At 38.0% G+C, this 17,524-nt stretch overlaps 1 protein-coding gene across 1 annotated transcript; it reads left to right on the top strand.

The window, feature by feature from the left end:
* The first annotated feature begins 218 nt into the window (after nt 1–218).
* Nucleotides 219–16,673, top strand: LOC112047905 (synaptic vesicle glycoprotein 2A-like). The gene is made up of 10 exons (XM_052883826.1): nt 219–332; nt 5,377–5,535; nt 7,032–7,194; nt 8,485–8,603; nt 11,043–11,317; nt 12,174–12,322; nt 13,311–13,473; nt 14,330–14,613; nt 15,307–15,434; nt 16,437–16,673. Exons 1-10 carry the CDS (start codon nt 281–283, stop codon nt 16,487–16,489), a joined length of 1,545 nt encoding a protein of 514 aa, XP_052739786.1. The 5' UTR covers nt 219–280; the 3' UTR covers nt 16,490–16,673.
* Nucleotides 16,674–17,524: the final 851 nt, after the last annotated feature.

Below are 17,524 nucleotides of genomic sequence, written 5' to 3'. Positions count from 1 at the left end.
TATTGCGATATTCTATACCTAGGCATTGTTTAAAATACCTGAATTATACAGATTGCCGGTAACATTTATGGTACATATTTCAAAAATAGTCAAGCATACTATTGACAGAACCCAAGTGTGAACACCAACTGCGATGACGCGTGTAGGCGCGTGACACGCGCGTTCGCACCGCGTCGTTTATTAGCCCCAGTGTACGTCACGGTTGCCGTGACTTTGAAAACGCTTCACCAGCTTTCATTCAGTCGCCGCACACTTGTCGTCGCAACAGCCGTGCACCGTCATGCCTGAAAAAGTTGAATCTACACCATTCGAGGAGGCACTGGAAAAAACAGGTACAGTGTGCAATAATATATATATTATATCATTCGGTGAATAAAAATAATAGTGATAATATAACATAAGCTGGCTATGTGGTAAGTCGTATATAGAACCGATGTTGACAAAGGAACGTTATTTGCTATTGTCTTAAGATTTCCCGATTTTTGTTTTGTTTCGTGGTAGTGTTGTGGTTTTTAGTGGTTGCTTTGTTTCATCTATACATATCTGTGATTTGTAAAGTAGCTCGTTAAAAGAGTCCAGGGTTTGAGTCCTGAATCATACCAATGTTTTTTTTTACTTTAGCTCATAAGTAGCCCAAATATTCAGAATAGCGTTTATTTATCAAATCATTATTGTGTGTAACAAATCACCATGAAACTTCTTCATTACAAATCGTTGCCAAAGTAAACAAAGTAGATGATTGTTTCTGAATATTTTTAATTTAAAAATGAGTGATCTACCATACAAATTCAGTTTTAATGATTTATATAATATTCCCCCCCCTTAAATATTAATTTAATTTTTCAAGTGAATGATTTTACTTAATATTCTGTGAATATTTCAAGCGCCTACCTGTTGCTGTAATCAAAATAAAACACACAAACGAAAAAAACCATGTGTGTTGTGTGGGAGATCGTACTTCAGTTACATGAATTTTTTATTGGACATTTTTTTTAAATGGGGTCATCATAATGAAAATAAATATAGTTGCACTCAAACTGTACAAAACAAATAAAACATTATTTTTAAAAATAGTATCTTAATGTAGTTTGGTAATTAAATCCGTAATGTTTAACGAAAATTAGACATTTAAAATCTTAATTATAGAAATTAGAGCATTCAAAGAACTGATTCAAGATGGAATTTTAAAAATCCGAAAAAATATATAACTCATCATGTCATGGTCACCCTAGGGATTTTTTCAAAACCAGTCATGTTTGTTTTAGATAATTCCATTTCTATTCTATTCTATTCTATAATTATATGGTGTATCTACCGTTTGCGTTATGTCAGCCACTGATGATCAAGTAATCTCACATGCCTTCAGCGCTAACGGCGTGACAGCCGATAAAACTGATCGTGTGTTAGTCGCGATGTGCATGACATCACAACTGATACAATCAGTTTTATGGGACGTCAAGCCGTTAGCGCTGCAGGCATGTGACATTACTTGATCGTCAGTGGCTGACATTATATCCATTAATTACGGGACACCATGTATAATTTTAATACAACAGTCCAACGCGCAGGAATTGAACCATGACTTATCGCTCTTGGGTAAAGTTAAGCTAAGATATATTGAGGCTACCTATTATGAGGAGGTAGAGCCGTCATAGACCAGTGGATAGAACCTCTGCCTTCGATTTGGAAAGCGTAGGTTCGAATCCAGTCCGGGGCATGCACTTCCAACTTTTGAATGTGCATTTTAAGAAATTAAAATATCACGTGCAATTGGTGAAGGAAGACATCGTGAGGATACCTGAGAATTTTCTTAATTCTCTAGGTGTGTGAAGCCTGCCAATCCGAATTGGGCCAGCGTGGTGGACTATTGGCCTAACCCCTCTCATTCTGAGAGGAGACATTGAGCCGAATATGGGTTGATAATGATGACCTATGAGGTGATGTATTCATTATTTATTTAGTGACGACATTTTTGCCAGATGCCAAATTTAGATCAAACAAACATATCGTTAATTTGTGTATTATTGTTTAATTTATTCATGTTTTTATTTTATTATTCATTGTGAAAATACAAAGCCAGTTTAATTGTGTTTGCTTTTCGATGAATAATTTACATACCTAAAATTAATTTATGAAATTCCACCTAAGGATATTGTACTAGCAGACGACCGCGACTTTGTCCGCCCTTAGACCTCCGTGATCCGGCCCTCTCGCAAAATCCGTTCTTAGCGGACTTCTACTATCTATAAACAACCTCCCTGCCAAATTTGTTCTTTGTATGTCAAGCGTTTTTTGAGATCTTGTGATGACCTTTCGCATTAAGATTTCTTTAGTTTTATTCGAAATTGTCGTTTAGCAACATGATATAAACTGTAAATTCCATCTACCGGGATCACTATAACATAGTAACGCGTACGAAAAATAATATAGATTAAAATTAAATTAAATTTTGCGGGTCGCTTTTATCCCGTACCTACATAACCTTCGTGAGCAAACGATTGCTTCAACTGAAAGTTCAGATAAATCCGTGTCGCTGTAAACCTGTAAACAAAATGCTGTTCCTTGTTGTCTCTTCTCAGCAGAATTTGCTTTAATTGCATCGAATCACAGAAACCGGTAATAGAGTCACTAATTACTCACAGATTTGAATTTTTAAAAATGTTTAGGTACTTGATGTATATAATTTTTTTTAAAGGTTATTTTGCCCTTTGCCGTATCTTTTAAATATGACAAATGTTCGTTGATGACACTCCCATGATATGCTGGCGACGGGGTGAAAGACTGCGCGGGTGTAAAATCGTGCGTGCGGAAAAGTTAGGTGCATCATTCGTGGGGCGGCCCGCGCGGACCATCGGGAGTGTTTCGAACGATGTTGCCAAGCTATAGAAGTGGGTACGGTACAATAGTCCAGCGGGCTGGGTTCGAACCGCGACGTCTCGGTGATGAGTACCTTTACCATTAATTACCATTAACCTATTGAGTTTTAAATTAATTCTAAGCTGCTATTTATATAACCTCAATATTTCATGACAAAGAACCTCAAAGCCGAATAGTTTAACCAATAAATCAACAATGTTGTTATTCTTTGTGCATCTTGAGATGTTTCATCAAGATGTGCTGATAAGGTTCAAAATCGATTATTTAAACTTATTTAATTATGATTTTAAAACAACAGTCGTTAATGTAAAACAGTTAAATCTGCCTGCTACTAAAAGCTTTTGATAATTAACTTTTACGTGCACAATGAATTACAATACTCAAATTACTTATTACGTAAAATTACACGAGAATTTAAAGTATTGAATATTGAGAATTTTAAATAATAGGTGGAATTGGTATTATCAAATTCCGACAAAGTTGACATTTTTGGGTCCCAAGGTACTGGAATGGTGAGTCTTTGGAGGACCTAGGATATCATAAAATAAATTATCCAAATTTATATACGGACTTAAAGAATTAAAAAGGACCACTGACATGAAAACTGCATTAGCTGCATTTTATGCCTATGGGTACGCGTGGTTAAGGTATGGGGTAATCCTTTAGGGAAATAGCACAAACGCGCAAGATTTGTTTATACTTCAAAAAAAGTGTATACGCATCCTCGTAGATACATATAAGTAAGACTGAATCTTGCCAACCGTATTTCAAACAACTAAAAATATTGACCCTGCCCTGCATATAAATTTTTGAAATATGTAAATTTGTAAGAAAAAATTTTCATTTTTACAAAAAAGTCGAAAACTCTTATAAAACACGGCGTTACCGCGAAAAAAACGAAAATAAACTCATTTACCCTTCTTCAAAATTAATACTCCACAGCTCCGGCCCATACGCAATGTCAATAAAAATTTACAATAACCTTCCAGACCGTATACGTAATAAGGAGAAAGATATTGCTTTCAAAAAGAAATTAAGGGACTTTCTAGTCGAAAAGTGCTATTACACGGTAAATGACTACATGAATGATAAATAAAACAAAAAATAAAACCGGTCTCCCTATCACTCACTCGACAAAAGGCTACGCCCAAACTGGGTATCCATAACTTGCATTATGTAACAAAATGTAACTTGTATAATTATTATTATGTTGTATAATGTAATGTATTGCTTGATTATTAAATAAATAAATATCAAGCGGGTTGCAGGGAGCCGCTGGATGCTGGCGGCTCGAGACCGTGGAAGTCAACACGAGGCCCATGTTTAGCAGTGGGCGTTTATCGAGTGATAATGATGAAGATGATGATATTCGTAATCCGAAGCGATGTCAGGAACTATTAAATGAAGTGGAAAAGTTCTGTTCTCTAATCGTCACAGCCGATAGACGTCCACTGCAGGACATAGACCTTTTGTAGGGACTTCTAAACATCACGATCCTGAACCGCCTGCATCCAGCGAATCCCAACGACTCTATTGATGTCGTCAGTCCATTTGGATGATCAAAACTGCGCTTTCTAGTGCGAGGTTGTCATTCCAGTACCTTGGGACCACAACGTCCATTGTCTCTTCGAACTATGTGCCCCGCCCATTGCCTCTTCAGCTTCGCGACTCGTTGAGCTATGTCGGTAACTTTGGTTCTTCGGCGGATCTCCTCATTTCTGATTTGATCACGCAGAGATCATTATCATCATTATGAGCCTATGTGAACGTCCCATTATAGAGTCAGGCCTCTCTTATGAGAGGAGATATGAAGCTTGGATGTAATGTACACTACACCAATGTAGGTTCGTCAGTTTAGGGTACTTTTGACTTTGTTTAGTGAGAATATCCTGGATTTGGTCAAGGAACGTTCGTCTTGGTTTTCCTAAGTTGGTCCGTTAAGTTAGTCTCCTTGTTAAGAGTATTAACGTTCATAATTTTATTATTATAAATGGAGTTATTTGTTTAAAGTTGTTATGACAGTGATGGTATGAAGATGGTGATTGGTGACTTCGGTTCATTGTAGAGCAATGTTCTTATTGTTACGTTGTTTTGTCACGTGTGTCGCGGCGTGTCGTGTAATAATGTGTTGTAATGTTGATCACAAATTGGTTAGTGTGGGTGGCATTTTAAGAAATTAATATCACGTGTTTTGATATGGTGAAGAAATAACATCGTGAGGAAACCTGCATACCTCAGATCTTCCATAATTCTTTTATTAAATGTGTGAAGAATGCCAATCTGCATTGGGCCAGCGTGGTGGTTAGCCTAACCCCTCGCAATTTTACAGGAGACTTGTGTTTAACAGTGAGCCGAATATGGGTTGTTAAATGATGATGTCTTATAGTTTCAGAACACAACGTGCATAAGCGAATGAAGCTATTTCATTCAGCACGGGACTTTGAAACTTTGATCATAGATTTGATCTTTGGTAGTCAAATACTCAATGGTTGGTTCCAGGCAACGGTGTATACAATGTGCTGCTACTCCTCACCTGCGGGCTCATCCTGCTGGCGATCGGCGTGGACCTGTTCGGTTTCGGCCTGGTGGTGGCGGCCGCCTGCGACCTCAACATCACCGTGTCCCAGAAGGGGATACTCACCTCACTGCCTTACATAGGTACGATATGCTGCCAAACACGTAACCCATATCCCATCATCTGTAACCTATCATCCATTACCCATCATCATCATATTAGCCGATGGACGTCCGCTGCAGGAGGTAGACCCGTTGTAGGGTACCCAAACACCACGACCCTGAGCCGCCGAAAGCGCCTATCTTAACACCCCTTACCCTTTTAACGCCTTTACCGTAACCGCTGCTAGGGACAGGAATATTGAGGCCGATTAGGGGTTGTATTTGCCAAAACCTGTGGGAGCTGTGGATATATTAATCTATCTTCATTTTGTCTCCATAAGCCCATACACATACATTTCAAGCGACAGCCTAATCCAGAAAAAGGATTAATAAAGACTAACTAAACTAAATACTAACTTTTGCGTTTATAATACGATCCTTTACGATCCAGACGATGACATGACGACCGGGATTGCTTCCCGGGCAACACAATCACAAGCTACACAGCGTCTTCGTCGGCGAACACGAGCTTGGGGGTATCCGGACTGATTCACTCAGGTCACGGTTACCCCCTCCCGAATGGCCATCTAAGCCGAGATCCGAGTATCATAGGAGACGCCCTTAGAGAGTCGTTATTTATTTCAGCCTTCGGGTCTTATCAGGCGATGCTTCTGCGCTCGCCCAAATTCCCCGGTGTCACCGTAGTAGTCCCACATAGAGCACTTACTCAACACGAAAAAAAAAAAATATTATATGGATATTCATCAACTGTCGCTTGATTTGGGTCTGTACAGCGCGTGTGCCTATATATTGTTTTTATATTTTTATAAATAAAAAAGGTGCACTCAAGTGAACATGTTCATTATGTACACGTGCCACTCAGATTTATCTGATCTTGTCGGAAAAACTCTTAGTTTACTCATAAGTTCATTAATGAATTTTGTACCACTTATCTCAATGTAACATCTGTACATTCACCTGTGCCTACACCACACGTGTTAACTACCTCGTCGGTCTAGTGATTAGTCTATTCGGATATAATGATCATGAGTTTCTGGATTTAAATCCTAGGCCGAGCTATGAAAAGTTAGGAACTTTTTCTTACTTCCAAGAAATTTTCAACTATATCTAAGAGTTTGGAAGTTGACCTTAGCCTTGCTGCTTGTTCATCAGATCTTCTCTTTCCTATAAATTCCAAATACAAGCTGATGTTATAGTAAGAGACTCAAGCATCCTCCAAAAGCAAAAAGTTCTTACGGGATAAATTAAGGTAATTCACTGAGAGTCTCTTGAAAGAAAACAAATCCCAATAATTCAAAACAATAACCAGGACTTTTCTAAGACCTTGTATAATTGGACACACTTACCACTTCTCTAGGCAGTTATCTTTTTAATCATCATCATCAATCAACAGCCGATTGAGTTCATGGCCTTTTGAGATGATTTCCTAAGCATCCCCGTAACCTATTTGATGGTATCGGCCACCTAATGTCGCGACATATACTCGTTCTTTAATACTACTCTTTGCTTGTTTCCAGGAATCCTGCTAGTCTCCTACATCTGGGGTTACATCTCTGACACTCGAGGGCGCCGGTTCTCTCTCCTTGTGTCCATGCAAGGCGCATTCATTCTCTCATGTCTCTCCAGCATTTCCACTAATTGGCTTCTTTTGGGCCTCATCAAGTTCTTCTCTGTTTGTTTGTAAGTTTTTTTGTTTTACATTTTTATGTCAAATCTTGACCATAGTAGATATAAGCAGAGGAAACCCAAAGAAGATGTAGTTGGAAGGTGTGAAGCAGGTTAATTATGTGTCTAAGAGTTGACTTATGGTAGAGGTAAATGGAAGATGACAGACTTAGACCATAACATGATAATATGGAATACCTTCTTTATTGTATAAAAGCTGAAGCCCATTCCATCCTTCTATCATAGATATAATTACGGTGGGAAGTTATGGAGTTTGGACTATGGTGACTTGGGGAGATAGCAGGTAACAACTTCGGAAGTAAGTAATATAAAAAATTATGCCCTCATCAGAAGCTAGTGGCAACCCTTTGAAAATCTTTAGCTTTTAATAAATTTAGTCAAAATACAGACCACAGAATACCAAGACACCACTGAAGCTGGAGATGGAACAGACAGAGATATTAATTTTTAGGGAAATAGATTATATTCACAACTATTTCTTTTTATTTATTTCGATCTATAATAAGATATTCACGACTATTCTTACACAAGTGTCGTCTGCAGCTAATATAATCAAAATTATGATCATGGGGCATTACAACAATGGAAAAATACGGAACAATTAATGCGGGAATTTATTAATTTGACCCACATGTGTTGAACCACAACAAAATAATTAATTTGAGCAAAGTGTAATGATACGCATCAATTAATGGGTTCATTCAAGATTGTATCAAGAACTCAGGGCTTCCTTAAATACTATGTTTATTTTTTTCTAGCAGATGTCCCGTCTAATGTTATGTGGTAACCATAGTCAGTAAAAGCCTAATGTTTAGGAAAGCTACCTATGTTTTACAATGCATTGGTTAACCAGGTAGTCTGACCAGCTATCTTACGCTCCATCACAGAATACACATGTACAAGTCCATACAAGAACATAAAATGATGCTTAAGCTGTTTATAGACTGACACTGTCACGAAGAGTTCTATTACTGTTTTCGAAATGCAAAAACTATATTTTATTTTTAACTATATTAACGTATAGTATAGTTAAAAATAAAGTAAAGTATTTAACTATATTCTTTGTTTTTAATCGAAAGTTTATAGGAAATCTATAATGTGCCTGAAAAGGTGTAGTGTAGGGTAGAGTAGTAAGATAGGGTAGTGCCCCACAAACAATAGAACAACATAAGTCAAGCAAGTGGATACTGCTAGATTCTTTAAATTCCCAGGATGTCACGACTGTCCGACAGTGATAAAAACGTATCTATGGAAGTCCTCATGAAATGATGATTATTCTTTCAGTTCTTGTGCAGCTAATTCCGTGACTTACACCCTGCTGGGCGAGTCGTGCATCCAGCGAGTGAGGAGCAAGTACATGCTGCTGATCACTTGCCTACTCATACTGTCGCCGGGCATAGCTGCTCGTGAGTAAGCCTACGATATATCATCATCATCACATCGTGACCTACACGCTGCTGGGCGAGTCGTGCATCCAGCGAGTGAGGAGCAAGTACATGCTGCTGATCACTTGCCTACTCAACTGTCGCCGGGCATAGCTGCTCGTGAGTAAGCCTACGATATATCATCATCATCACATCGTGACTTACACGCTGCTGGGCGAGTCGTGCATCCAGCGAGTGAGGAGCAAGTACATGCTGCTGATCACTTGCCTACTCATACTGTCGCCGGGCATAGCTGCTCGTGAGTAAGCCTACGATATATCATCATCATCACATCGTGACTTACACGCTGCTGGGCGAGTCGTGCATCCAGCGAGTGAGGAGCAAGTACATGCTGCTGATCACTTGCCTACTCATACTGTCGCCGGGCATAGCTGCTCGTGAGTAAGCCTACGATATATCATCATCATCACATCGTGACTTACACGCTGCTGGGCGAGTCGTGCATCCAGCGAGTGAGGAGCAAGTACATGCTGCTGATCACTTGCCTACTCATACTGTCGCCGGGCATAGCTGCTCGTGAGTAAGCCTACGATATATCATCATCATCACATCGTGACTTACACGCTGCTGGGCGAGTCGTGCATCCAGCGAGTGAGGAGCAAGTACATGCTGCTGAACACTTGCCTACTCATACTGTCGCCGGGCATAGCTGCTCGTGAGTAAGCCTACGATATATCATCATCATCACATCGTGACTTACACGCTGCTGGGCGAGTCGTGCATCCAGCGAGTGAGGAGCAAGTACATGCTGCTGATCACTTGCCTACTCATACTGTCGCCGGGCATAGCTGCTCGTGAGTAAGCCTACGATATATCATCATCATCACATCGTGACTTACACGCTGCTGGGCGAGTCGTGCATCCAGCGAGTGAGGAGCAAGTACATGCTGCTGATCACTTGCCTACTCATACTGTCGCCGGGCATAGCTGCTCGTGAGTAAGCCTACGATATATCATCATCATCACATCGTGACTTACACGCTGCTGGGCGAGTCGTGCATCCAGCGAGTGAGGAGCAAGTACATGCTGCTGATCACTTGCCTACTCATACTGTCGCCGGGCATAGCTGCTCGTGAGTAAGCCTACGATATATCATCATCATCACATCGTGACTTACACGCTGCTGGGCGAGTCGTGCATCCAGCGAGTGAGGAGCAAGTACATGCTGCTGATCACTTGCCTACTCATACTGTCGCCGGGCATAGCTGCTCGTGAGTAAGCCTACGATATATCATCATCATCACATCGTGACTTACACGCTGCTGGGCGAGTCGTGCATCCAGCGAGTGAGGAGCAAGTACATGCCGCTGATCACTTGCCTACTCATACTGTCGCCGGGCATAGCTGCTCGTGAGTAAGCCTACGATATATCATCATCATCACATCGTGACTTACACGCTGCTGGGCGAGTCGTGCATCCAGCGAGTGAGGAGCAAGTACATGCTGCTGATCACTTGCCTACTCATACTGTCGCCGGGCATAGCTGCTCGTGAGTAAGCCTACGATATATCATCATCATCACATCGTGACTTACACGCTGCTGGGCGAGTCGTGCATCCAGCGAGTGAGGAGCAAGTACATGCTGCTGATCACTTGCCTACTCATACTGTCGCCGGGCATAGCTGCTCGTGAGTAAGCCTACGATATATCATCATCATCACATCGTGACTTACACGCTGCTGGGCGAGTCGTGCATCCAGCGAGTGAGGAGCAAGTACATGCTGCTGATCACTTGCCTACTCATACTGTCACCGGGCATAGCTGCTCGTGAGTAAGCCTTTAGTAGAATAAACAACAATCCTGCATGGCTTATAGCTGGCACACAAGTGGATAATAGGGCTCCATCTATAAGCTGATTCTTTGAACTACTTATACCTATTGTCACTTTAACTTAGTGGCTCGTTGAGATACGAGTGTATCAGTAACTTTAGTTTAGTTTCTCTACCATTACGTGATACGTTTAATACATCGATGCATAACTTTTAAATAAATCATTTGACTCATGATTTAAGACTCCTATAAAATGTATTGGTTGCTAAATTTTGATATACCTAACTGGAACTTCTGTGAACTAATGGTTTAAGATCTACCTTCATCTCTATTTATTTCCAAATGAAATGAAAAAATATTTATGATAAAATTATTCAACACACAACAACCAATCCAACTATTTACTAAAATACCAAAAAAAAAATTGAATATAAAATCATCAGACCAGTATTTAATTGGATTGGTACTCCCATCTCATTTATATTATTAACTCCTACATACTGAATAGAAAATATATGATAATAGTAGTATGTTTTTAACTGACTTCAAAAAAGGGAGGAGGTTCTCAATTCGTGATATTGTTTTTTTTTGTATGTATGTTACTCGATTACTCAAAAACTACTGGCCCGATACGAATATTTTTTATTTCATTTCCAGTTGTCACATATCCAACTCTCCTACTGCATTTCAAGACGGAAATACCTCTCCTCGGAATAAACTTCACACCCTGGCGGCTGCTCATCGTGGTGCTGGCAATACCCTCGGGTATCGGAGGCCTTGCCATCCACTTTTTCCACGAGTCTCCTAAATTCCTGGCGAATTGCGGCAAGAATAAGGAGGCTTTGGAGGTGCTGAAGTCTATTCACGCGATCAATAACCCTGGAGCTAAAGAGGAATTTGGGGTAATTTTTTTATTTGTTTAAAATGTATGGATGATCTTGATCAGTATGAATTTATGTACTCATATAGTAATATTACAAAGAGGTAAAGTTTGTTGTAGGAGGTAATCTCTTGATGTACTAAACCAATTTTGAAAATTCTTTTACCACTAGAAAGCCGCGTTAATTGTGAATGTCATAGTATATATTTAATTCTCATATTCCCACGAGAACAGGAACTACGCGGATGAAAACGCGAGGCAACGGCTAGTTTGTTTATATGTACTTATTTTGAAGGTCGACACTTAGGACATTCCTATTTTTTATACTAATTGTATGTAATATCTTGATTACCAAAAATATATCATGAATAGGTGACAGATCTCAGAATGTATTCAAAATAGTCTTTCGGCGATATTCATGATACTTTTTGTGTAGGGTGGGCTCGTCGATGATAATAAGAATAATAATAATAATTGTTAATTTGCAAGAATTATTGTTTTTTACAACATTCAACTAAATTAATAGTGTGCAAATATAAAAATAAAAAATACAAACAGTCACAATTACCAAAATTAATGAAATGAGATTAAGAAAATGATAAATACAGTCACAATTACTAAATTAAATTAAATGAAATTACAAACAAAAAAGAAAAAATAACACCAATAGTCATAATTACCAAATTAAATTAAAAATAAAAATAAAATAAAGTTACAATTGCAATACAATATACAAATATCATTATTTTTAAAATTAACATTTTTACAATTATCTGCCATTAAAAAAAATACTATTCCCCTAGACCTAAATAGGTACACTGATTTAACCTCGCCAAATGCATTTTTTGAGCAAGAGAAATAAAAAGACTATATTCCAGATAACCTCAATATACCTGGAGGATGCAGTAGCGAAGAAGCCGACGTCCCTCACCCGCGCGCTGTACGAGCAGGGCGCGCCGCTGTTCCGCCCGCCCATGCTGTGGAGGACTCTGCAGCTTTACTTCATCATATCCATCGTCTATTTCACGTGAGACAGGTTTTTGTTAACTCACTTTTAACTTTATTATCGTCGTGTGTGGATCAATTTCACTAAATAACTTTCACGTACGTTAGCTATCTGATATATTTAATCATCAAATCAATAACAATCACATTTTTCGTATTGCGTAAGGTCCGTTGTTAACAAAAACAATATCAACTGGGCAAAGTCATGTATATCAGAGTAGGTATCTACTTAATCTGATATCCCTGAAGGGTTGTCAGTAGAGGCTGGTTGGCCTTTTTTAACCTATAATCTCAATTTTTATCAGTTAGCATAAAATAAATAATGAATACAAAACCACGTGATTTAAAAATTATTAACAATAACTAGTCGGTATGTGTCAACTAACATGCGTCAAAGTTAATGAATTGCTGGTCTAGTGGTAGGACTTAACCGTGGTTGTTAACAGGCAACTGTTACTGTTAGAATTAAAACTAGTTAACATTAAGTTAATTCTCTAGAATAAATGTGTACCCAAGTAATACTTGCATGTCACGATGAATTTGCAGTCAAGGGATAACTTGTTGAATAAAATACATGATTATAAGTAAAAATCAATTTAGCGGTTAATATTTTATGAAATTTTATTTTATTCAAACCAGAAATGATTTTGAAAATTGTCAAATAACTGTGGAGTATTTTTAGCTTTATGCAAATCATCGTCGTTAACAAGGATGTCCACTGCTTGATGATGTGAGCAGAGTCCTGAACTTGTGACTACAGGATGTAGGGTTAAGGAATTCCTTGACGATCGATCAACGCTCCCCGTTCTCTGCTCGTGTTGTTCTCCCTGCCTAGCCAAATTTGATAAGATCCTATTAGAGCAGCTTTGGATACTCGTTCTAATATAGAACTAACTGCTCTTCTAGAGAGGCCAAGATCTCTAAGCAAGTTATAAAAATATTATTTTGTTTACGTAATTTTTGACCGATTTCTTTATTTAGATTTATATAGTTATCTTCCGTTGTTTCAGTAATAACAGTCTCCTAGTTTGGCTGCCGTACATCATGAACTTGGTCCGAGTGGCCTTGAGTCAGAACACTACTACTGGCGGTGATATTTGTTCCTTGATCACTACGAAGGAAGAATCCATTTCGCTAAACGCAACTTTATCTTCTTCCAATACTACTGTTATAGTAAGTTCTTACAATAAGCTTAACGACGGAATTGTTCAGCTTACTGAAACTATTTAGATACAAATTTTGCGAAAGTAATTGGAAAGCATTATAATAGCAAAACCAGTATTGGAAATTTGGCGATATACATGATTTTATCTGTTCTGTTTTATAGAACGCATAACAAAATGGAAATTGATAACATATAAACTTATAATAAATCTGTAGAGAGGTCAATTTTATACATGAAATATATTTCTAAAATAATTACCAGGGGGTGATTAGTGATCGATACTGATGCCAAAAATGCAATCGGTAAAATTTTTGTCTGTCTGTCTGTATGTTTGTTATAAAAACAAAAACTACTCGACGGATTTTAACAAAATTTGGTACAATTATTCTTCATACTCCTGGGCAGGTTATAGTATACTTTTCATCACGCTACAATCAATAGGGTCAGAGCAGTGAAGGGAAATGTTGGGAAAACTGGAGAAGTTACTCCATTTTTACAGCGATACCACTGTAAGGGATTAAAGAGTCTTAGGGTGGTCAAAGTCGCGGGCGTCCGCTATGCCGATAATATTGAAACGGATAAAAACTATCCAAACGACGTCTGAGTGGGTAAACTCAACAAAAACTTTCAAAAACACATTTGAATGTCGTTGGTGTTTACCATAATATTGAAATAAAAAAATGTCTAAACACACGTGATTTTTTTGGGGATATCCTCATTTAATCTCGCAGATATACTCTGAGCATAACTACTAATACTTGCTTCACCGTCAGCTGAGTGACTCCGAGCCTTTTATGCGGCCCATATCTCAAAGCGACGCATCCCATAGTTAAAACGTTATAAATGATTTCATTTGTATTCCAGACACCAGAAATCTGCCTCGGATACATCGAAAACAACGTCATCATCACTCTTGCGGCCGCTCAATGCATTTACTCCTTCCTGAACTTTGTCATCTCCTACCTCATGAGATGGAGACGAACTGTCTTGCTGTCCATTCTGTTGATGTCTACAATAAGTGGTGCTTTACTGGGGTTGATGCCGGAGCCAATTTCAAGTGTGTTCCTATTAATGGCATTTACCTGCACGAATCTGGGCATGGGAATACTTGCTTCGTATTTTGTGGACTTATATCCTACTTCTTGCAGGTAAGTGTTGACGATTTGTTTATCTGTAATTACTAGCTGACGCCGTTACTAGTTTCACCCGCGTGGTTCCCGTTTCTGTTGGGAAACGGGGATAATATATAGCCTATAGCCTTCCTCAATAAATGGCTTCCTCTTTACCCTTATCCTACTTAAGTGAGGTCGGAAAAATATGTCAATCTTTTCCATTCGTCTCTATTACGCGTCAACTCATCATCCACTCCTTTTACACACATATTCTCTTTCACACAATCCAACCATCTCTTCTTTGGCCTTCCTCTCCTCTTATATCCTTCCACTTGCACATTCAACATTTTTCTAGTAATATGACTTTCCTCCTTACGCATTACATGTCCATACCAAGCTAACCTTCTACTCCTCAATTTTTCTGTCACTGGCGCCACCTTCAGACTTCCTCTTATATACTCATTCCTTATTTTATCTATTCTTGTCACACCACACATCCATCACAACATACGCATTTCGTTCACATGCATTCGTTTACTATCCGTCCCTTTCGCCTCCCAACATTCTGATCCATACAGCACGACAGGTCTTACAACCGTTATGTTACATACCGACTAAACTTTTTTTAATTGAGGTTGACAAATCTTTTCCAAAAATTGAGCACAAAACAAAGTAAATACTAAAACATAAAATTGAGCAATAAGTAATTGTAAAAAATATTTTTTACAGGGGCATGGTTGCTTGCCTCAGCATAATGGTGGCCCGAACAAGCACCTTCATCGGCATCAACGTAGTTGGGAACCTCATCTTCTACCACTGCCATACCACCTTCTATGTGTGGTCAATCGTAGTTTTCAGTAAGTTGGATGTTTACATCATTTAATTCTACGTTAAGTAGACACTGTAGGAATTCCTCTTATTATTGGAAATGAAATGTATTACATTGACTGGCTACTTAGATATCTATTGTTAAATGGTGATATACTACAAAACAAAAAAACCTGGCTGAGTTTGTTGTGGGCTCTCTGACCAAGGCGTTTTTTAACTTTCGTAAAAATTTTATGTTTTCGACTAATTATTATCACCATTATTTTATAATATAAATACCTGACATTTCGAAAGTGCTTGGAAACTAAGCCTAATTGAAATGAAATTGACTATTGACTAGCGGACTTTGATTTTTTGGGATAAAAAGTTAAATTAAGTTAAAATTGTTAAATTTTAACCCATAACGAAACTGGTTCTGGAGTTGCGGCATAAGCTGGTCTTATTTTTTAAATTATTAAGATGACACGGTTTTTCGGTCTACATAACTCTTGTTAGTTAAAATCTAAGTGTCTAACTAGGTAATGAATATTGCGGGGTCTGGGTAATGGTTGCCACGTGGATTCATTGGTCGCCCTAAATACTAAATATGTTTTTTTTTCGATTTTCGATCTAATAAATGTGTTTTTTTTCGATTCTATTATTCAAAGTGTCTTTTCGTTATGTTCTTTTTTCATCTTTTAATTGTAAATGAAATTATAATTATTGCCGTGATAGCCCAGTGGAGATGACCTCCGCCTGCGATTCCGGAGGGTGTGGATTCGAATCCGGTACGGAGCATGCAGCTCCAACTTTTCAGTTGTGTGCATTTTAAGAAATTAAATATCACGTGTCTCAAACGGTGAAGGAAAACATCGTGAGGAAACCTGCATATCTTAATTCTCTGCGTGTGTGAAGTGCCAATCCGCATTGGGCCAGGGAGGTGGACTATTGCCCTTACCCCTCTCATTCTGAGAGGAGACTCGAGCTCAGCAGCGAGCCGAATATGGGTTGATGACGACGACATAATGTAATTTAATTTTAAAATGTTTTAGGTAGCGTCGTCGTGGCATGGTTCCTTCCACCGGACAAGCCAGTGCAGCGTTAAATATAATAAAGGTAATATAGTTAAAGTACTTATGTTATTATTAATAATAATCTGTGATTTTAGTATTAATAAGATTTTATTCGTATTAATTACCTTATGTTTAATTTGTAAACCAGTGAATTTATGTCCATGGAATTATTACTATTAATTAGAGATGTGTAAGACAATAAATATTTAAATAATTTGCAGTTTACTTTCAACCTTCTAACCCAGAAAACGGGTATAAGTTTGACTACATGTACAAATGCAAAAAAGACTGTATGTTTCTTGATTGACCTTTCCACGATTAAACTAATAAAAATACTATACGAGTAGTACCTATAATCTTTTTAACAAAAAATTAAGCCGACTTCAAAAACTTATTCCAGTTATTTTGATTTTAATACATAATTACGAAACCGATTTCATGAAAATGAAATGGGACCAATCTGCATGTATATACTTTTTCAAACAAAAAAGAATTTTCAGCATTGGTTAATTAATGACGAAGTTATGAAGTAACAAACATTAAAAAAATAACATACGCGTCTAATTGAGAACCTTCTTCTTTTTTTGAAGTCAGTTGAAATTTGAAATACATGTCGGCGAGTGAGTTATTAGATCGGTTAGCAAAATCTACGTTAATTATTGCGATAATATTAGAATCAGGTTTTCATGTAATTGGGATTTAATTATTTACTGTTTAAATAAATTAGAATAAAAAAAATTGAACCGACTTCAAAAACATAAAACATACTGACTAAACTAAAAAGCGAAAAATAACATCATACAAAGTTCTATCTATCATATTATATTCTAACTGATGATCAGTTTGAAGGCGGTGCTAGTCCAATGATGTATTAATTCGTGCTATGTAAAAATATCATAAAGATTTAGGTTTTTCAGACAATGTTCTTTCATGTAATTCTATCAGAAACGGCTTATATTAACACAACACCAGTTTAGCACCCTTTCAAACAAAAAAAAAATATTCAAATCGGTCCAGGTAACATACATACAAAAAAAAAAACATACAGACGAATTGAGAACCTCCTC

This window comes from Bicyclus anynana, chromosome 10 (genome assembly GCF_947172395.1).
Source record: "Bicyclus anynana chromosome 10, ilBicAnyn1.1, whole genome shotgun sequence".
In the NCBI taxonomy this organism is placed as follows: Eukaryota; Metazoa; Arthropoda; class Insecta; order Lepidoptera; family Nymphalidae; genus Bicyclus; species Bicyclus anynana.
The sequence above is the reverse complement of the archived record's forward strand: the minus strand, read 5'-3'. Positions and strand labels throughout refer to the sequence as shown.